The 22,826-nt window shown below is 37.3% G+C and overlaps 2 protein-coding genes across 2 annotated transcripts in view; both read right to left on the bottom strand.

Moving 5' to 3' along the window:
• The window catches only part of LOC309501752 (uncharacterized protein), a 183,773-nt gene that overhangs the window by 155,584 nt on the left and 5,363 nt on the right, over window positions 1–22,826 (bottom strand). The window lies entirely within an intron of this gene.
• LOC309498704 (uncharacterized protein) overlaps window positions 5,898–22,826 on the bottom strand; it is a 65,447-nt gene continuing 48,518 nt past the window's right edge. The window contains exons 3-4 of the mRNA XM_082169574.1: window positions 11,557–13,483; window positions 5,898–6,401 (exon numbers count right to left, since the gene is read on the bottom strand). Of these exons, the coding sequence (XP_082025700.1) occupies window positions 6,359–6,401; window positions 11,557–13,483 (1,970 nt within the window). The 3' untranslated portion in view covers window positions 5,898–6,358. The remainder of the gene's footprint in view (window positions 6,402–11,556; window positions 13,484–22,826) is intronic.

A 22,826-nucleotide genomic window follows, 5' to 3' on the forward strand; every position in this document is an offset into this window, starting at 1 on the left:
TTAGAACTTTCATTGAGCTATTTTTAGAGTGACTGTGGACGCGACGCTCCTGGACGCGGCAGCTCAACATCGTCACAGGCTTTCTTTGTCCTGCTCCTCCGTGGCGGTGGCGATGACGGTGTGCAAAAAAATAAAAAATAAAAAATAAATCATAACGAATTGGAAAGTGGGGGGGACACAAACGGGATTTTGAAAAGTGGGGGGACATGTCCCCATAGGAAATTACGCCCGTGTGTAAATTTAAATTGAAGAGGCAAGGGTTTCTGACCCCAACCCTTCATAGGGATGCATCGATTGAAAATTTTGGCCGATGCTGATAACCGATAATTCTTTACATTTGAAAGCCGCTAACTAGCCGATAAATCTAAATCCAAATTTTGAGAGGCTGATTACAAAAACAAAAACAAAAGGCTCACCATTAGCCTGATCTCAAACACTTCAACTTAAACCAAACATTTATAATACAGTAGCATATAGTGAACCGATTCTGTGAATTGTGAACCAGTGATTTGAGCCAATCAGATCACAGAAGCAGAGCTTCACCTCGTCGTCGCATCACCATCAGGTGTGCATTATTTCTCTTTATAATTAATATACTGCATTATTTCAAGTATTCAACAGCCTGTCGACAATTATTCCTTACATAGGCTATAGTGTGTATGTGTGTGCAGTAGCGTAGCCAGAAAAGAGACTGTGGGTGTGCATCTGAAAATCTCGGTGTGCCACTTTTATTGTCAGATTACTGTGCAAAATGATTAACCATAACCATATAACCATGCCCCACATAACCATAAAACTATATAAAATATAACTATACATTAGCCCAAATTTAGTAAAACATTTTTTATTGAGACTATAAAAAATAATTCTGCATCCATTTTTAGGTGTGCCAGCTGCCACTGTGGGTGGCACCGGCACACCCTGGCACACCCGTGGCTACGCCCCTGGTGTGACGTCACCGTCGGCCTACACCTGTGATGGTGGTTACACACACTGTGGCACAATTGGTTTTCACTGAAAAGTGAATGTCGTAAAAAAAAAAAACACAAAACACATCTAAAATGGGAAAGAGCTTTGAGATTGACTGTATTAATAGATTTGACTGAAATCTGAGGTATATTTTTACAGACTGCCGAAGGCTACAGAACAGAGAAGCAAATTGATCGCTGCGATTCACAGAAACAAAGTTGGTGTCAATATGCTGAATTTAGGGGTAAAATCATACTCTATATATTGTATTGTTATAAATTGTATTGACAACTCATCAGTTAAATTTTTATCATCACAAGTTTTGAGCTGGACGATATATATATAAGTGATCCCTCGGATTTAGACCTATATTGTATTTAAATAAAGCGTTCACATGCAAATATGCTTTATCTATTTTTCCGGCGTCGACATCAGGTTCATATAAATGTTAGGAAACATGATTCCTGCCATGTCAATATCAATGATCACTGGATCTTTGGTAAGTTGTAAGGAACACTACATCGAGTCAAACCTTTAGTGTAAACTGATAATCGTTTGTTTTACCGGTGTTTTCACAGTTTCCCCTGTTAGATCCAGTCACTCAGCAACTCTTTTCAGCCAATGTGGTCTTACATACTTTAACATACAACCAAATAATCCAGTAATAATCGACTGACGGCTCAATCGGACTGTAAAGCCTTCATGTAAACATCGTAATCGTGGCCACACACACAGTTTAAAGTCTTATCAGATCTATAGAAACACTGGGTAATTCTATTGAGAAACCCTGAGAAACAGGTGAATAAAGATTAAATTATTAAAAAGGTTGTATTTGTTAACATTAGTAAATGCACTGTGAACTAACATGAACAAACACTGAACAGCTGTAACTAACATTAGTAAAGATTAATAAATACTGTAACAAATGCATTTCTCATTGTTTTTGTCATTGTTATTAACAAATAAACCTTATTGTAAAGTGTTACCATAAAAATGAATATTTGTCTATAATTGACAAGTTTCTCTAAAGTAACTGATGAATCTCATGATGATGAGGTTCAGAATCATGTGTTTGTATTGTGTTATGGAATATGCAATTTTTTTTCTATTATAAATATGCCTTTTTGTGTATGAAGCAATTATGTATTGGAGTCAACCATAATGGTAACCTTATATAATGGAAGTGTTTTTTATAAAGCAAGACACCAGAAGTTGTTGTTGTAAAATCATTTATTGAGAAAATGGTTTATAAAGAAAAACATACCTCACTGAAGCTTTGCCAAAGAAAGAAGAAAAATGCCAAAAATACTGTCTATGTGTTGTGGACGAGATACAGAATGCGTCAAAGAAAAGGTCCAGAAGAAGGAGGACGAAGAGGCTTTAATGACCAAGTACTAGGGGGTTTCCAGGAGGGGATTACCAATGGACAAGTTTTAGAGAGTTATCAGGAGGGGATTACCAATGGACAAGTTTTAGAGAGTTATCAGGAGGGGATTACCAATGAACAAGTTTTAGAGAGTTACCAGGAGGGGATTACCAATGAACAAGTTTTAGAGAGTTACCAGGAGGGGATTACCAATGGACAAGTTTTAGAGAGTTATCAGGAGGGGATTACCAATGAACAAGTTTTAGAGAGTTACCAGGAGGGGATTACCAATGGACAAGTTTTAGAGAGTTATCAGGAGGGGATTACCAATGGACAAGCTTTAGAGAGTTACCAGGAGAGTAAGATCTGAAGATGTCAAAAAGTTGATGGACTTTAAAAAGAGCTGGAATGACATGTCCAGTCAGACGCTGATTCACCAAGGACGTCTCCAGTGTTGGATGCCTTGCTATTGCGCCTCATGAAGATAAAAGCATGTAGATTATTTGGTTTTGATTTACTTTTATTTTATATATTAGTACCTTTTATGTAAAATAGTTAACCTGTATTTAATACAAAAATATAAATAACTGAAATTAAGAAACTTGCCTGCCATAAGTCTCCGTTTTACAAAAGATTGAGCTGAACTGACCACGGAGACGTCTTCTGTGATCTAAATATTGTAAGTATGGAAATTCAAATGCTTATTATTTAGGACAGATTTGACTTACTTTACCTAACCTGAGAATAATTAAAATAAGGTTAAAGGTGTTTAAAAGTACGCACCATAAAACATGGCACACAAGTTGTTCTGTTCTTGAACAATTAAACATGTTTCTGTGTTTAAAAGCGAAACACCAGCTATAGGAGTTCAACTGGAAACAGTTGCTTCTACTAAAATAAAATAATAAAGTCTGTGCATTTACAGCTGCATGTGTAAATCAAGTATTGTAGAGCAGATCTGATGCTTCAATCATTGATATTGCTATGAGGACATTTTCAGTAAGATTAAAATAGTTCATCTTTTGTTTTGCCTTTTATTTCAGACATACCAGAGGTTTAATCCTCTCCTCACACCTGCCTCCATTTTGTTATTTGTTATTTGTTATTTGCAATACTATAATGTTCATTTGCACTGCTGACTGTTATTACAGAAACAACTGTTTACATATGCATCTTGCACTACTACCTTGACTGGAATATGCTCAATTTGCACTGCCGACTGTTTATTTACAGTACCGACTGTTTACATATACATTTGCAATACCATACTTTAACTGTAATATGCAATTACTTCCACTGCACTTTCACTCGGATAGCTCTGTCCAAACTTTATTTGCACTACTTTAAATCCATTGTTATACTGCTCATTTTAGCCTAACTTATACATATATCTATTTGTAAAATTCTGTTTATAGTAATAGCCATCTGTATATTATGCTCACATTCTGTTTATAGTAACCCATCTGTATATATATATTCATAGTACATATCTATCTGTAAAATTCTGTTTATAGTAATAGCCATCTGTATATTATATTCAGTACATATCTAGCTGTAAATTCTGTTCACAGTAATAGTTATCTGTATATTATATTCATAGGACAAATCTATCTGTAAATTTTTGTTTATAATAGTATTCAACTCTATATTTATTCAGTACATATCCATGTTCTGCACTTATGGAACCACTGTATATCCTGCACTTGCTGCTATTGCACTTCTGGTTAGACCTAAACTGCATTTCGTTGCCTTGTACCTGTACTTGTGTAATGACAATAAAGTTGAATCTAATCTAAAAAAAAAATCTTAATATTTACATTTCATATTTGACAGTTTTTTCGGATGATCTCGTGACTTCAGCTCAGAAATATTTGACTTAATTTTTAATAAATTTAATTTATCTTCTTGGCAAATAAATGTAAGTTTACCATTAACAAACCTTTTTTTTTTTTTTTTTATTTTTTTTTTAAGAATTTAAAATATATCTTACTACAATTAGGCCTACATCTTCAGTACGTATGAAAGCAAGTATTTGTAAGAATTCATACAATGTAATTGATGTATAGTTTAATATCTTACCCTCGTGTTCTTTCTCTCCTTTTTTCTTTTTCAGCTAATCATTTTTCATTTTCTCATTTGTATTCTGATGACATTGAACATAATTAATATATTTTGTATACAAAGATGTAGATAAAAAAAAGTTGCAATTAAAAAAAGTGATTGCTTCATCGTTATTACGCATCACATGAAAAAAAGGGAGTAAAATGAATCTCCGTTTCAAAACCCACAATAGATGGCGCTAATTCGAGCCGCCAATAAAGAAGAAGAAGATGATGAAGAAGAGTCTTCTGAGGTGAGGAGAGCAGTTCACGGTATTTTTCATATTTACACAACCATTACACACACTTTATACAGTTTGATTAAGCGGCATCATCACATACCCTTCACCATACCTAGAGATTGGCATGGGGTACTTTCCATAAGATCATCTCTCTGCAAATCAAACCAGCAAACTGAAATAATATGGTGAAGGGTATGTGATGATGTGGGGCTATATTAATTCGAAAGGCCAAGGGAACTTTATGCATAGTATCCATGAAGTAACTTGGCTTTTAAAAATAAAAATCTACCTGCCTCTATGGGAATTTAACATAGGGGTGTCCAGACTTATGCACCCTGTATTTTAAGGAACAAAATTTAAGATACACTATTCATTCAGAAAAAAAATGGTGTCCTTAAAGGTTGGAGTTTTCCTCATTTTTTTTTAATTAAGGCATTAAGATAAATTTCTAAATGATGATTTTTTTTTTTCATGGGTGTGTTCACTTATGCTAAGCACTGTATGTAGGGCCCAAACATAAACTCAAGCTCAGGGGCCTCAGACCCCTCAGTCCTGCCCTGATTCTATTTATTTGTGCTATTGTTTGCAACTTGTTCATTTGTTCTTTTTACTTGCACTGTTTACTTGTTTTTATATTTATAAAAAAAAATACTTATTTTTTGTATTTAATTTTTTTGGTGGGTCCAGTGAATTTTCTTTGCAGGGCAAGTAAAAATCTGAACCAGAATGAAGCTGTAGAAAAGCTCAATTGTGTTTAGCCCTGTAAATATCAAGACCTGCCACTTTTTTCATAAAATAAAGTTTTATTACGGGGAAAAAATAAAGTAATATTAAAACTAGGAATTTCACTTGGCCCGCTCTACATCTCAGAGCTGGAGCTGGTGTTGTTTAAAGTTCATAGTAATTGTTCTGACTTCATGAAGCCTCATGGTGTGAATGAAACATCAAACTGACTTGAACAAATTCTTTGAAATGTATATATGATACTGGATATCAAGGGTGAAACTGTTAATAATGTAGACAGACAGCAGTCTCATTCAATGTCAGTCATGTGTGGGTGAAATATGATTTAATTAGGCATTTAAAAGCTCCATTGAGAAATTTAAAACATGGAAAGTTTAAAAAGCAATAATACCAGGATACTTCATGACTGTCAGAACTAAAATTATTCCTGATTCAAGCAGAATCTGCAAAAAATAAAAAAGGACAATAACAATGAGATGTTGATAAAAGGAGTAAAGTGTTTAATCAATCATCATTATATGAAGAAAATACAAACATTAAGTAAAACTGAGAGAATGAGACAGATCTCTCTCTTTACTGACTTACAAGAGTCAAAACATCTCAAGAGAAGAAAGGTGTCCAGTTTCAAAGATACATGAAAGTATATCTTGCATTTCCAAGAGTAGAAGTGGAAGAGAAACTAGATGTAAAAACAATGAAGAACGGGTAAAAAATAATATCAGATTCATGTCTCTTAAAAGTGTTATGGTCTCTTCTTCAGCTCCTGAACTTTGCCTTCAAAAGGTTTTTCCAGAGTGAATTTTCTGGTGCTCTTTCAGTTCATCTTCTGTAGTGAAGGACTTACTGCATTTCGCTTCTTCCCAGTGTGAACTCTCATGTGAATCTTCAGACTTGATTTTCATGTGAAGCGTTTCTTACACTGAGGGCAGGAGACAGGTTTATTGCCTTCTGCTTTTCCTTTCTTGTTCACGTCCATCAGATCTAAAAGAAACATTAAATCAAGTGAGTTTCAATGGACTATTTTATGCAAACAACTTGCTAATCATGTCTTACTCATGTAGTTAAAGTAGTGATGGGCGCTTTCGAAACACTGCTTCACGAAGCTCAGACACTTTTATGAATCTTTGTTTCAAATCATGTTCAGATTTGTGGTGGTTCAGAGCGTGTATCAAACTGCGAAAGTCATGTGATTTCAGTAAAAGAGGCTTTGTTGCCTCATAACCGTTTCGAAATGTCAATGATCTCTGTGAACCCATCATGTGGCGAACCATTGAACAAGTGTCTATGGGTTTTGCCTGATTTCTGATCTGTTTTAAACATTTGTAGACGTTTTAATGAGACTTTTGTATTAATACAATATTAGTAGTTGATAGTCTCTTATTCGCCTGTTTAGCTGAGCAATCCATGCAAAAAAAAACTAAAAGAGCCCTGAAAATGTATTAAAACCCACATATTATACAGATACTTAACATTTATGATATTAAATGATTTGTTGATTGCATTTGATTGATTACCTTCAATAACACATTTGCAATAGTTTGTAAAAGGTGTTTTTAAGCATGTTTGGCCTGAGTTGTTGCATTACACTGTATTAAGAAAGTTCTATGTTAAAATAATTAAATATTTAATTAGTCTTTTTTTATTCTTGACCTGAAACTAGGGCTGGACGATTTTGGCTAAAATCATAATCGCAATTAATCAAACAAGTTACCTCGATTACGATTATTGAACGATTATTATTATTTTTTAAATCCTATGTCACTGGCAAGGCTTATACTGTAAATACGTTCACGGTTATTTTTTCTAATGAAAGAGTTAGGGATGTCCCGATACCACTTTTTCACTTCCGATACGATACCGATGCCGCAGCTTTGGCTATTTGCCGATACCGATATCAATCCGATATCTTTATTTTATTCTTGAACTAATACTACTAATAATAAAATATATGGAAGCACTTTCCTCAATTAGCCACATAAAAACATCTCACTCAAATGGAGAACAAATACTTCTCCAGTATATCCACAACAACAGTTGATAATGAAAGACTGCCACCCTTTATTCAAAAGGCCTTGAGATATGTTTGGTAACCTGAATGAATTTAAAATTAATTTGCTATATGTCAGATCAATATATTTGTTTCCTTAAAATTTTAATTAACTTTAACTTCTCATCTGAATTATAAATAATTTATTTCTGTATAAAATAATACTACCATTAAAAACATTTGATTTGATTTTTTAATCAATGTAGAATGTGTAACTTAAAAATAAAAAGATTAGTGCTCTGTTTTAGGACAAGAAATGAAAACCAATGCAATATGATGAATGTCCAAAAGATGAGATCATTTTTGCTTTTTGATAATTTGATTTAAAAAAATTTACACAGTGTGTGTGTGTGTGTGATTTTGGTTGGGTGACAGTTGTAGGTTACAGTTTGACAAGAGTTTACAGTTTGACAAAAGCACAATGTTTTACACAAATATAAGTAGGCTGAACACTTTGCAGTTTTAATGATGTCCTGTATGAACAAATTGACGTTGATGTTATAATGACGAATTATGTTTTTATGTTTCCACTGTTCGATCGCGCCCGTGCCTCTCTCTCTCTGACACACACATTCCAGCATTGCAATCTTGACATCGCAGCCTGTTCATTATGCTGCGTTCACAGCAAACGCGAATAGAGCGTCAAATTCGCATCTATCGCGTCTAGTTCTACGCTTAAACATTTTGAATCCATTCGCGCGTCCAAAGCGAATAGGACGTTTGAGCAAAATAGACGCGCGTTCAGGGACGGGGCGGAGTCAAGTGACTACACACGCGGTAATATGTTTTAAGGGGAAAGTACACACACAGTAGGCGGAAATATTAATAGGATTAAAAAACTGAAATAACCGACTTGGTAAAATTACGTCGGTTACAGGCTCTGAATTTCGGTTTCGATTACTTTTCGATTAATCATCCAGCCCTACCTGAAACAATGTAAATCTGGTGAGCGTCAGCATGACGAATAAAGAAAGAATCAAGAATAAACGGCAATCTCTTTGTTCTTCAGTATCATGATGTTTCATTTTCTTAAATTGTTTCTGATGATCAAAACAAACTTTAAATTAACTAGGGCTGCAAGAACCAATTGCTGAAGTCGATCATGAAAATAAACAATTAGTGAAGTTCACAATGTCATTTCGGGAGGAGTGAACCCATCTAATATTTGTGAACGAATCGTTCTTTTTGAAAGAATCTTTTAGGTGAACGAATCGTTCTGGTTCACGTAATCCATTGACTCATACAGTGGGGCAAAAAGGTATTTAGTCAGCCACCAATTGTACAAGTTCTCCCACTTAAAAAGATGAGAGAGGCCTGTAATTTTCATCATAGGTACACTTCAACTATGAGAGACAAAATGAGAAAAAAAATCCAGAAAATCACATTGTAGGATTTTTAATGAATTTATTTGCAAATTATGGTGGAAAATAAGTATTTGGTCACCTACAAACAAGCAAGATTTCTTGCTCTCACAGACCTGTAACAACTTTTTTATGAGGCTCCTCTGTCCTCCACTCGTTACCTGTATTAATGGCACCTGTTTTATCAGTATAAAAAAACACCTGTTCACAACCTCAAACAGTCACACTCCAAACTCCACTATGACCAAGACCAAAGAGCTGTCAAAGGACACCAGAAACAAAATTGTAGACCTGCACCAGGCTGGGAAGACTGAATCTGCAATAGGCAAGCAGCTTGGTGTGGAGAAATCAACTGTGTGAGCAATTATTAGAAAATGGAAGACTAGGCCTGTCACGATGACAAATTTTGCTGGACGATAAATTGTCCAAGAAATTATTGCGATAAACGATAATATTGTCGTTCAAGACCATTTTCATCTAATATAATGATAATGGCATAATAATGCAGGTACACATTTTCAACGATCTATAAACTTTTATTTCTAAAGAATATTAAACATTGAAAACGGAAAACATTTTAAATATCCAAAATAAATGTCTGTTAATAAATAAAATGGATGTAAACAAAATTGCACTTTAAAAAATATTAAACATTAGGCTTTAGACATTAGGCATAAATAGTTATACATTCCATAACAGGCAAAACTGCCAGTTAGGACCTTTGTAAACAAATAAAAAAAAAGCCTCAACAGGCCATATCACACCATTTTGCACTGTCCTCCTGTTACTTTGTTGACTAAATGCCCGAGTGATTGTATACTGTCGGGAAGACGGAGACGCGCTTTATTGCGTGTATATGCTACGCACTGAAAATACTTGGTTAGGATTAGAGGTGAGAAGTGCGTGCGTATTACACGCCATAAAATGCATATCATATGCACGCAAAAACTATTTTTGGCGTATAAATGGCACGAGAAATAACATTCGTGGTATAGACACGCATTTTCATGAGATCGAGCAGGCTGTCGTGTTTGGCTTTGAAACCAATTCCATCTTTTTCTTTTTTTTTCCCTCCAACTCACAACTAGCGTCTTCTCTCTCTCCCGGCAGTCGCCACAAGCAGTCCCGCCGGCGCTAGAGAGAGAGAGAGAGAGAGAGAGAGAGAGAGAGAGAGAGAGAGAGAGAGAGAGAGAGAGAGAGAGAGAGAGAGAGAGAGAGATATGAGGAAAACAAACAAGCATGCAAATGGAATTATCGCGGCCGGAAAAATGATCGAGATAATTTTTTTTTATCGTGCGATTAATTGATTTATTGACTATCGCGACAGGCCTATGGAAGACATACAAGACCACTGATAATCTCCCTTGATCTGGGGCTCTACGCCGCCAGGGACTCAAATCCTGCAGTGCCAGACGTGTCCCCCTGCTTAAGCCAGTACATGTCCGGGCCCGTCTGAAGTTTCCTAGAGAGCATTTGGATTATCCAGATCCATTGGGAGAATGTCATATGGTCAGATGAAACCAAAATAGAACATTTTGGTAAAAACTCAACTTGTCGTGTTTGAAGGAGAAAGATTGCTGAGTTGCATCCAAAGAACACCATACCTACTGTGAAGCATGGGGGTGGAAACATCATGCTTTGGGGCTGTTTTTCTGCAAAGGGACCAGGACGACTGATCCGTGTAAAGGAAAGAATAGATGGGGCCATGATTTGGAGTGAAAACCTCCTTCCATCAGCAAGGGCATTGAAGATGAAACGTGGCTGGGTCTTTCAGCATGACAATGATCCCAAACACACCGCCCGGGCAACGAAGGAGTGGCTTCGTAAGAAGCATTTCAAGGTCCTGGAGTGGTCTAGCCAGTCTCCAGATCTTAACCCCATAGAAAATCTTTGGAGGGAGTTGAAAGTCCATGTTGCCCAGCGACAGGCCCGAAACATCACTGCTCTAGAGGAGATCTGCATGGAGGAATGGGCCAAAATACCAGCAACAGTGTGTGAAAACCTTGAAGACTTACAGAAAAATTTTGACCTCTGTCATTGCCAACAAAGGGTATATAACAAAGTATTGAGATAAACTTTTGTTATTGACCAAATACTTATTTTCCACCAAAATTTGCAAATAAATTCATAAAAAAATCCTACAGTGTTATTTTCTGGATTTTTTTTTCTCATTTTGTCCCTCATAGTTGAAGTGTACCCATGATGAAAATTACAGGCCTCACTCATCATTTTAAGTGGGAGAACTTGCACAATTGGTGGCTGACTGAATACTTTTTTGCCCCACTGTATTTCTCGTCCACTGAAATCCCTCCCTCTACTATTAGCAGCGCATGTGCAGCTCAGTAATAAAGCCCAAAAAAATTTTGTTACAAGTAAATCATTTTGTTGACTTAAGACAAAACACATAAGACACTCTTTTTCACCCCCTGCTGGCGTATTTATGTAATATGAAGAAATTGTCACTAAACGAATCAATAAATGAATCATTTTGGGGAACAAACGGAAAATGAACGATTCTCTGGAAAGAATTATCACCACTAGTACACACACACACACACACTACCATCACGGTTCGACACGGTTAGCCAAGTGTGCTGAGAGTTCAGGGCCGAGAACGGTTTGTAATTGTGCCGTGCCGTAACAGGCTCAAGTGGAAACACAACTGGAACCTTTTCCGAAGGTAGAAAAGCAGCTTTTGTTGCTCAGCACATAAAGATGAACAACTTACCGTGATCTCAGACTGCGGTGATGTGGTTTCTCCACTGTATGGAACTTCATGTGTCGCTTCAGGTGAGTTTTAATAGAGAAACTCTTTCCACACTGATCACACGCATGCAGCTTCTCTCTGCTGTGGATCCTCTCATGTGCTTTCAGAGCTGATGACTGATTGAATCTCGTGTCACAGTGTGAACACTTGTAAGGTTTTTCTCCAGTGTGGATCCTCTCATGCTTTTTCAGAGATGATGAATCAATGAATCTCTTGTCACAGTGTGAACACTTGTGCGGCTTCTCTCCAGTGTGGATCATCTCATGGTTTTTCAGAGATGATGACCGACCGAATCTCTTGTCACAGTGTGAACACTTGTAAGATTTTTCTCCAGTGTGGATCCTCTCATGCATTTTCAGATGTGATGACCGACCAAATCTCTTGTCACAGTGTGAACACTTGTAAGATTTTTCTCCAGTGTGGATCCTCTCATGTGTTTTCAAATTTGATGACCGACTGAATCTCTTGTCACAGTGTGAACACTTGTAAGGTTTCTCTCCAGTGTGGATCCTCTCATGCATGTTCAGACTTGCTAAAATACTGAATCTCTTGTCACAGTGTGAACACTTGTAAGGTTTTTCTCCAGTGTGAATCCTCTCATGCATGTTCAGACTATTTGAATGACTGAATCTCTTGTTGCAGTGTGAACACTTGTAAGGTTTTTCTCCAGTGTGGATCCTCTCATGTGTTTTCAGACTTCCTATTTGACTGAATCCCGTGTCACAGTGTGAACACTTGTAAGGTTTTTCTCCAGTGTGGATCCTCTCATGCGTGTTCAGATTTGCTAAATTACTGAATCTCGTGTCACAGTGTGAACACTTGTAAGGTTTTTCTCCAGTGTGGATCCTCTCATGGATTTTCAGAGCTGATGATTGATTGAATCTCTTGTCACAGTGTGAACACTTGTAAGGTTTTTCTCCAGTGTGAATTCTCTGGTGCAGTTTCAAACAGTTCGATGTAGCAAAAGTCTTTTCACATTCAAAGCACATGTACTCTCTCACATCAGCATGAGTTTTCTGATGTCTAAGTAAACTTTGCAGCAGTGAAAAACTCTTTCCACACACAGAACATGAGTGTGGCTTCTCCTTCGTATGAACTGTCAGGTGTTTTTTCAGGGTTGATGCAGAGATAAATGTTTTCTCACAATGATCACATGGGAACGGCTTCTCTCCGGTGTGGATCCTCATGTGAAATTTAAGGTATGAAGAGTGACTGAAACTTTTCCCACATTGATTGCATGGGAACGGCTTCTCTCCGGTGTGAACTCTCATGTGAACTTTAAGGCCTGCTAATTGCCTGTAACTATTCCCACATTGATTGCATGTGAACGGCTTCTCTCCGGTGTGAACTCTCATGTGAACCTCAAGAGCTGTTTTTCTTGAGAATCTCTGTTCACACTGATCACACATGAACGGCTTCTCTCCGGTGTGGATCCTCATGTGAACATAAAGGTGTCCTAATTGACTGAAACTATACCCACATTGATTGCATGTGAACGGCTTCTCTCCGGTGTGGATCCTCATGTGAACATCGAGACCATGTTTGCGTGAGAAACTCTTTCCACACTGAGTGCAGGTTGTAGATTTCTTGGCTCTTCTTTTCTTTAAAGTTGTCTTTTTAGTGTTTGAGCGACTCAAAGATTTTTCTCCAGGTTTAACATGATGTTCCTCCTCCACTTCACTCAGTTCTTCACTCTCCTCCTCCTCCACTTCACTCAGTTCTTCACTCTCCTCCTCTTCACTCAGTTCTTCACTCTCCTCCTCTTCACTCAGTTCTTCACTCTCCTCCTCTTCACTCAGTTCTTCACTCTCCTCCTCTTCACTCAGTTCTTCACTCTCCTCCTCCACTTCTCTCAGTTGTTCACTCTCCTCGTTCTCTTCCATCTGGTCTGAAATCAAAGAAAAACAAATTTTCTAATTTTCTAAATAATCTACTTAATTAAAAGAGAGAAATATGGAGTGAATGGAGATAAAAAATATACCAGATGTAACAGACAACTGCTTTAAAATAATTTTTGTCTTTTTATAAATGAATTAAATGTCCCTGAAACTTTCCATGAATGAGGTACACTGATCTTCCAGTTATTATTTTGTAAACATTATAGGCACAAATCCCATGTTTCTGTCGTGAGAACTATTAAATATATTTGATCAATGACACAATTATCTTACATGATATGAACATTAAAATACACAATACTGCCATATTTTGACACCAAATTTTAGATTGATATTCAATTACGTTAAAAACGACTAAAACGTTTAAATTATTAATGGCCGTTCACACTAAACTTCTACTTCCATTAACTTCACACACATGTGAAAGTGTGACAAGAAACAAGTGTAGCAAATTAGCTATATGAAATAATCAATAATAACTGGTTATAATTGATTATGAATATTTAGATCAGTAAATATAATTAACTTTATGTCGTCATTTAATATTACAATCAATTAACCTGTTTGTCCCGTGAACACTGTGTTAATTGCTTATTAATTCTAAGACATTTACATTTCTGGGGCATGGGAAATGTCTTTCTTACTTTACAGTACTACTAAGAGCAAAAAGTCAAGATCTATATGATAATTGACTCCAGATATGAGCTTGAGACACAGACAACTTTATGTGTGACATGAACAAGATATTAGTAACTAGTCTAAGCACTTAAACATACACACACACATACATACATACATGCATGCATGCATACATACAGTTTACCAGGGGAAAGAGAGCTGAAGCAGAATAAAGAAAAGCAAGAAGTTATAGCATTGTTTGAAATTCAGCAGATCAACAGCCTTGAGCAAACCATCAGTTTAGTTCTAACACGCCTTTCTTTAAAAATGAGTAAGGACACTTAATGTATCAAATTGTAACACTTTCCCTTACATTTATGCTGGGGTGCCAGACATATGTATACTGTCAAAATGTCCTTCTTGTTAGGGTCGTTAGTCACACAGGACACATGTAATCAATTCATTAACATGAATCCTTAATTTTGTAAGAGTAAACCCAAAGAAAAACCAACTACTTCGACTCAAAATGCACATATTTAAGTATATTCACCATGACAGAGTACCAATTTTATCAAACCACACATCACCATTTGAATAATAATAAACATACACAAACCCAATAGAAACAACACAGCAAACAAAGCATGTTTCATTCATATCAAACCCCTCTTTTCACATAGTTCAAATAGTCTTGCTTTCGATTTCGAATGATTGTTTAAAGGAGAGATTAAGAGAAACAGTCAAAGTCATTTAGTCCATCATGGTTTCCACAATGTATAAGGGCAGTAAAGAAACCATCAAGTCAGATAATCCCGCAATAACCGCTCTTGATTAAAATATCCTATTACTCATGCTCCACTGCTTTACACGAGTTAACGATCAGCTCCGTCTTCACTCAGATACTTCAAATACCTTTGGAAGAGAACGCTTCATTCCCGTAGACTCTCTTGATGATAACTGGAACTCCATCCACACCGCAATCGCTCCCTTCGATTACCACAACAAACAGCAAGGTGTCCCGTATGCCCGTTGCTTACTAGTAGATTCAAAAAGCCTGTTTTATACTTCTGCGTCGAACTCACGCCGTAGCTACGTTGTAGGCTGTGTGTAGCGCGCGTACCCTTCAGCGTACCATGACGTGCACCTCTCCAAAAATGTAACAACGCATCAACTCTAAGCGGACACAAGCGCTGTGATTGGTCTGCTAGAACCCCTCCCTCGGGTTTCACATGCTCCCTCTGCAAGTGTGATTGCGTGTCAACGCGGACAACGACGCAGAAGTATAAATAAAGATAAAAAAGATAAAGATAAAATATACTTTAATATCCCCCAGGTGAGGAAACCAACGCGTTGCCTACAGCGCAGAGGCTCCGGCGTGAGTTCAACGCAGAAGTATAATGGAGACTTAAGGCAGATTAAATCCATTCATCGACGTAATCAACTTCCCATCGGCTGAGTAAAGATGAGCCTGCACTAGGGCTGTAGCTATCGATTATTTTAGTAATCGAGTATTCTACGGATTATTCCATCGATTAATCGAGTAATCGGATAAAAAATTGTGGTAATAAAAATAGATCCAAGTGAACAACAGCCTTTAAAATTACTTAAAGACGAATAGGTAACACTTTACAATATGGTTCATTAGTTACTAAGAATGAACAATATTTATTTCAACAGCATTTATTAATCTTAGTTCATGTTAATTTCAACATTTGCTAATACATTATTAAAATTAAAGGTTGTATTTGGTAACATTATTTGTAATGAACTAACATGAACAAACAATGAACAGCTGTATTTGTATGAACAAATGTTAGTTACAGATGTAGCTATTGTTCATTGTTAGTTCATGTTGATTAATACATTAATGTTAACTAATGAGCCTTATTATAGTGTTACCCAAATAACAATAACAAGCAATAATTATTGGTTCAAATAAAGTATCAAAGTAATCATATGGGTTTTATTGAACAACGCTGTTAAAATACACCATGTAAAATATATGATAACTAATAAACATAACATTTAATTCAAATGTCAACTTAATCTTTCATATTTGGTCACTTCTGTACAATAGAAATGCAACAGCTGCCGTAATTTCTTAAAAAGAACATTTGCACGTCAAAACATGCAAGCAGTGCAAGGGTTAAACTTTTATTTTGAAATCACGATGAACAACAATTCGCACATGAGAATATATTTCTGAATATATTCAGAAACATACTTATGTATTCTCCTGTGTTGGCGAAGATTTATAAATGAGCTGCGTTACGAATCTTGTGAAACGGCGCAGACTGCGTGCAGATGAATGTTATAAGCCACACAAACTCACAGCATGCAAAGATGGAGTTTGAGAAACCCGAGACGCTCCACGCATATAAATGATGACAGTAAGTTACTATGAAACACGCATCCGGAGTTTTGCGTTCCCAAATGCACATTATTGGAAACTTAAACAAACAGCACATGCAGAGACTGAGTATGTGTGGAGCAGCGTTTACTGTGAACGGAGCTGAGGTACTTTTAACACAATCTGCACGCATGTAAATAATTAAACCGTCATGCTTCTCTGTGGGAGAAAAAAAACAGTGCATATATTTATTTAACTTAATCTTAGCCTTTGTGATTTCACGATATCACGATATCGCGTAGCCTTAGAAAACTGTGTAATAATGCGGTTCATGGACTCTCGTCTGTGGAATGCGCCACTTCCGGTATTTTGCCGGTTACTCGACACGGGTAAATTGCAATCGAGGATTTTTTTTTAAATCGAGTACTCGAATTTAATCGAGGAATCGTTACAGCCCTAGCCTGCACACAACCTGAACCTATTCGTTCAACCCGCCATCACTCTTTTCAGCTTAGCCAATGCGTACGTCATCTTGCATCCGGTATTCCCAAACCGAAATGTGAGAGACAGAATCTAATCCAGAAAATCACATTGTATGATTTTTAAATAATTAATTTGCATTTTATTAGATTGATATAAGTATTTGATCACCTACCAACAGCAAGAATTCCAGCTCTCACAGACCTGTTAGTTTTTCTTTAAGAAGCCCTCCTGTTCTCCACTCATTACCTGTATTGCCTGCACCTGTTTGAACTCGTTACCTGTATAAAAGACACCTGTCCACACACTCAATAAAACAGACTACAACCTCTCCACAATGGCCAAGACCAGAGAGCTGTGTAAGGACATCAGGGATAAAATTGTAGACCTGCACAAGGCTGGGATGGGCTACAGGACAATAGGCAAGCAGCTTGGTGAGAAGGCAATAACTGTTGGCGCAATTATTAGAAAATGGAAGAAGTTCAAGATGACGGTCAATCTCCCTCGGTCTGGGGCACCAGGCAAGATCTCACCTCGTGGGGCATCAATGATCATGAGGAAGGTGAGGGATCAGCCCAGAACTACACGGCAGGACCTGGTCAATGACCTGAACAGAGCTGGGACCACAGTCTCAAAAAAAAACATTAGTAACACACTAAGCCGTCATGGATTAAAATCCTGCAGTGCACGCATGGTCTCCCTGCTCAAGCCAGCTCATGTCCAGGCCCGTCTGAAGTTTGCCAATGACCATCTGGATGATCCAGAGGAGGAATGGGAGAAGGTCATGTGGTCTGAGGAGACAAAAATAGAGCTTTCTAGTCTAAACTCCACTCACCGTGTTTGGAGGAAGGAGGAGGATGAGTACAATCCCAAGAACACCATCCCAACCGTGAAGCATGGAGGTGGAAACATCATTCTTTGGGAATGCTTTTCTGCAAAGGGGACAGGACGACTGCACCGTATTGAGGGGAGGATAGATGGGGCCATGTATCGCAAGATCTTGGCCAACAACCTCCTTCCCTCAGTAAGAGCATTGAAGATGGGTCGTGGATGGGTCTTCCAGCATGACAACGACTCGAATCACACAGCCAGGGCAACTAAGGAGTGGCTCCGTAAGAAGCATCTCAAGGTCCTGGAGGGGCCTAGCCAGTCTCCAGACCTGAGCCCAATAGAAAATCTTTGGAGGGAGCTGAAAGTCCATATTGCCTAGTGACAGCCCTGAAACCTGAAGGATCTGGAGAAGGTCTGTATGGAGGAGTGGGCCAAAATCCCTGCTGCAGTGTGTGCAAACCTGATCACGAACTACAGGAAACATATGATCTCTGTAATTGCAAACAAAGGTTTCTGTACCAAATATTAAGTTCTGCTTTTCTGGTGTATCAAATACTTATGTCATGCAATGAAATGCAAATTAATTTATCACACAATGTGATTTTCTGGATTTTTGTTTTAGATTCCGTCACTCACAGTTGAAGAGTACCTATGATACAAATTACAGACTTCTACATGCTTTGTAAGTGGGAAAACCTGCAAAATCGGCAGTGTATCAAATACTTGTTCTCCCCACTGTATAAACTCTTGAAGCTACAGATTTTCTGAAGTGATCGCAATGTTCACAATGACCATGTAGTGTAAGTGTAAGAATTCTGGTTTGATATTTTTAACTGTGTTTCTGTAGGTGTCCTGTTTTGTGCTGTATTGAATGGAAAATTCTAAATACAATTGTATACAAACAAGGGACTTTTTTTAAAAGGAAGTCGATAATGATGGCGTGTGTTTGCGGGGGGTATCTGGACCTTTTTTTTATCTATTTGTGGACACAACTTCAGCAGCTCAGTCCCAAATTATGATTTGGCACTCTTCCTCATGTAACCGTCTTTGTCAACCAAGAAGAATGCAGAATTGGTGATCTCATGCTGGAGTAGCTCCTCAACTGTGAACTGTAACTGGCAATTCCTGTATGTTGCTTAATAGGTTGACTGTTTTTTAGCCATTTTCTTTTTATCAAATCAGAATGCTTACACTCTTCTATGACCTTTGTTGTATAATATCAAGAAAATGCAATTACCTGCAATTATATTGTTTTGGCATAGATGTACAGTAATTGGTTATGTATGATTATGTGTGTGCGCTAGACTCCTAGAACTGTAAATGAACTCAGTCATCTTAGCTGAGTTTACTGTAGTTCAAGGACATGAAGAGGTGGACCGCTTGCACCTGACTGGAGAAGGATCTGGGAAACTTTGGGGGAGTGTCAACCAAATGCCAGTTGTAAACAAGGAGTATAAAAGACTGATGAACTGACTGCCTCTTGGGATACTGATACGCCAGAGCCCCCGACGCCTAGAAGCCTAGAGCTGGGGACAAGAAACCCCAAGCAGAAGATAAGAAGCCCAGAGCTTACTACACCTTTGTTTCAAAACATGATTATTGTATTTTATACTTAAACAATGAAGTTCTATTTGCCTTTATATTTTTGTTTATTATAAAAAGAAAAGTAACCAATTAAAAGTAATTTAATTGATTACAAAATCTGCCTTCTGAGATTTATGATGCTGGAAGACTTTTAATGAGAACATACCACAGAGGAGTCTTCTGACCAAATTGTAAGTACCTTTTGAATGCTTACGGTTTAGGTCAGATTTGACTTTCTTTACCTTACCTGAGAATAATAAATAAATAGGTAAAAGGTGTTAAGAGTAAAGTACGCACCGTAAAACACCTTATAATCATGGTCATTGTGAACATTGTAATCAACTCAATGTAACAATAACGACTCGGGGTAAATGTGAATTAGCTCAAGAATATAGGGAATTTTGAAAATATTAATAAATATGACTCATGGTCATAATTCATAAGTCGCATGTACATTTATTTTATCAATTATCGAGATTACCTTGTTCTGTACTGTCTGATCATTACAGTTAAGAAGGGGGTATCCCTTTTCAAACTCCAAGAAAGTTTTATCTTCTGGCCACGAATATCAAACTTACTGAGTTTCTGAATTAAGAAACTACTAAATGTAGTTTATATCGAGCTTGTAGCTTAGATCTTTGAAATTTCATTGACTTTATAAGGTGGGTTTTCAAACACAGAGACAATTAAAAGTATAAATGGGTTTATTAATAAAATGGCACACACTAGAGATTATATAAACTACAAACATAAACGTACGTAAAAATGCAAACAAACAAACAAACAAACATTTAACCGAACAAAAACATAAACATAGCGTGATCAGAATGAAATGAAATGAAAGGAAGAAAGATATAGAGGGAAGATAGAGGGTAACTTAGTTCACAGACCTAAGACCTAGACACCTGGAACAGCTTTTATAGGAATCAATATACTTGCGAGTGCTCTTTCTGGTCAGGCTGAAGAGGGGGGCGCGCGTGCGCGTGTCCGGCTGGTTTGCGTCTAGCTTCGTCTTCTGAGTCGTTTCGCAAGACGATGTAAAGGCTCACTTGAATTTAACGTTACCGAGAAAGTTCAGATTCGTCTCCCGGGATGGGAGAGGCTGGAAATCTTAGTTGCAAAGACCGGCAGCTACGACTCGAACATGGGTTCGTTCGATGGAGAAGGCCAGGGCCTCCTTCAGATGTTCCTTGGAGAAGCGCTGCGCCGGGGAGAGGGTCAAGAGAAGTTGGATGAGTTGAGAGATAAGAGAATTAAGAGGGTTTGGACTTTTATCAGTGTCCCATGTGCCGTCCCCTCCTTCGTGTAGGACGAATCAGCTGTCGAGATTTTTCGAGCGGGAAGATTCCTTTGTCCGGTTAGACACGCCCACTCGAATGAGTCATGATTGACTTTAACTTGAGAGGATTTTCTCCAGACATATGAACTTATAAAACAATGCGCATCACTGAATTCTGCTATCGGAATTCAACTCTGTTAGCTGGAGAGGATTACAGAGATATCAAAAATAGAATATAGGCTTTGTAGCAATGCAAAGATACATTATTATGCATTTGTATAGGCATTTGCAGTTCTATTAATGTTACAAATAGGACATGTATGCTTTCCTATGGTTTACACACACCTCTTAACACACAAATTTATATATTTAGTACATTTAAGAGTGACTTTATGGGTAAAAGTCCTTTTCTGTAGGGGGTTTCTGTTTCAAAGTCCAGAGTGTGTTTGTGTGTGTTGGAATGTTGCGACCCTGTTATCTCACGCATAGGGCTGGATAGCTCTGTGGTCAAATTTTATGACCTGCCAATGAGATCGGATTACGGGATGCGATTCTACTGGGAGAACATTCTTCAGAAATACATTTCAGAGCCAAACACTCGAAGATCATAACTATATGATCAAAACAACATTAATCACACATACATACAGGAAGTTCAGATACAAGTCTGAGTTACACACATTTAAAAGAATGTTAAGTTAAACACAACGGATGTTTGTGTGTGTGTGTGTGTGTATGTGTGTGTGTGTCATGAGGCTGTAAAAGTCACAGGGAGTCCGCGCTGAACTGGGGGGCGACAGACACCCCGGCGCTGGTAAATTGCCCCGTGGGGAATTATTAACCAGCGCTGTTTGGACAAAGACGATGTGTTCGACATCACATGATTCACTTAATGTGAAAAGCAGATGTCATTGTTGCTACATCAGAAAATCTGTAGCTTCAAGAGTTTATATGTACACATATGTAATGAGATATTGCCTAATTTGCATATTTTATTTTTAAGATAAAATGCAATACAAAAAGTATTTGTCTTAATATGAAGACTAAACTGGTAGAAATGTATGAGGATATCTATAAAGGGAAGAAAAAGTCCCATTCACCTGTAGTGTGATAATAGTGTCACAGGTTGTGGTCATTTTCAGGACTTTCATCCCAGGTAGAGATTTTGGCACACATCCCACGTTGTTCAATGAGGTCATATTAGTCTATAACAGTTGAGATATTCTCCGCTAAATTAAGTGCATACAAATCTTACCCAGGACCTCTACTAAAGAGAGAGGAGAGCTGATCTTGATCAGTGATTTTTAAAGCGTGAAGATGTCACACCCTCTGAAGATGTGTGAGCCAATAAGAAGCGTTTTCCTCTGGAGGGAAAATTCTTTACGACCCATTGTTCAAGCAGGCCTTTAGACATGTAATTTGATTGGATGTTTAACACATGAATCTTTAAGATGCTTATAATACTAATGCGTCAAAGATAGCCAAATGTAATGTAAATTAACAAATGGGAGACGAAGATTGAATGGGATTAAAGCCTGAAACTTTAGTCCCAAAAGTTTACAAGAATACAAAGGCCAAACCACATAGAAGGAAAATCATTAGATGAGAAAATTAGATACATGTTTATATATTTCTCAAGTGGTTATATATAGAATATATAACATGGTGTAAAATACTCAGCAAGATTTAAGTGAGCATCACAGCTCTCTGGAAATTCTTTTGGGTCGTAAAACTCTTATCAGTCTCTGTGTGTCCTGTAACAGGACACCCGGGTTCTCTCAGTGTGTTAGCTTCATTTGTGATGTTAGTTTTGGGGGAAGTTTCACAGGCCTTTGTTGGGAGAGTGAGTTTGCTGGATTATTCATTAAATAAATTAATAATTTGTATGTGTCTGATTGGACCAGATGCTACTCAAGATCAAGTGAATTTCACTGCGAGAAAGAACACAAATGTTTGCAGTAAAGCAGTAGATTGTAAATTTCTACATTTTGGAATGATTATTATTTGTTATACATGTTTGTAAAAATTTTCATAAAATTTAGGTAAAATTCTGGTAAAATTGTTACAAATTGTAAACCATATATAAAATAAATATAAAATAAAAGAGTTAAAATATTTAAATGGAGTTTGACCTGATGTTGACAATCAATATGAAACCTCCCTTTACTAACCAGTTGTATAAAAAATACAG

The sequence above is a fragment of the Leuciscus leuciscus genome (genome assembly GCF_965113295.1).
Source record: "Leuciscus leuciscus genome assembly, chromosome: 1".
NCBI lineage: Eukaryota > Metazoa > Chordata > Actinopteri > Cypriniformes > Leuciscidae > Leuciscus > Leuciscus leuciscus.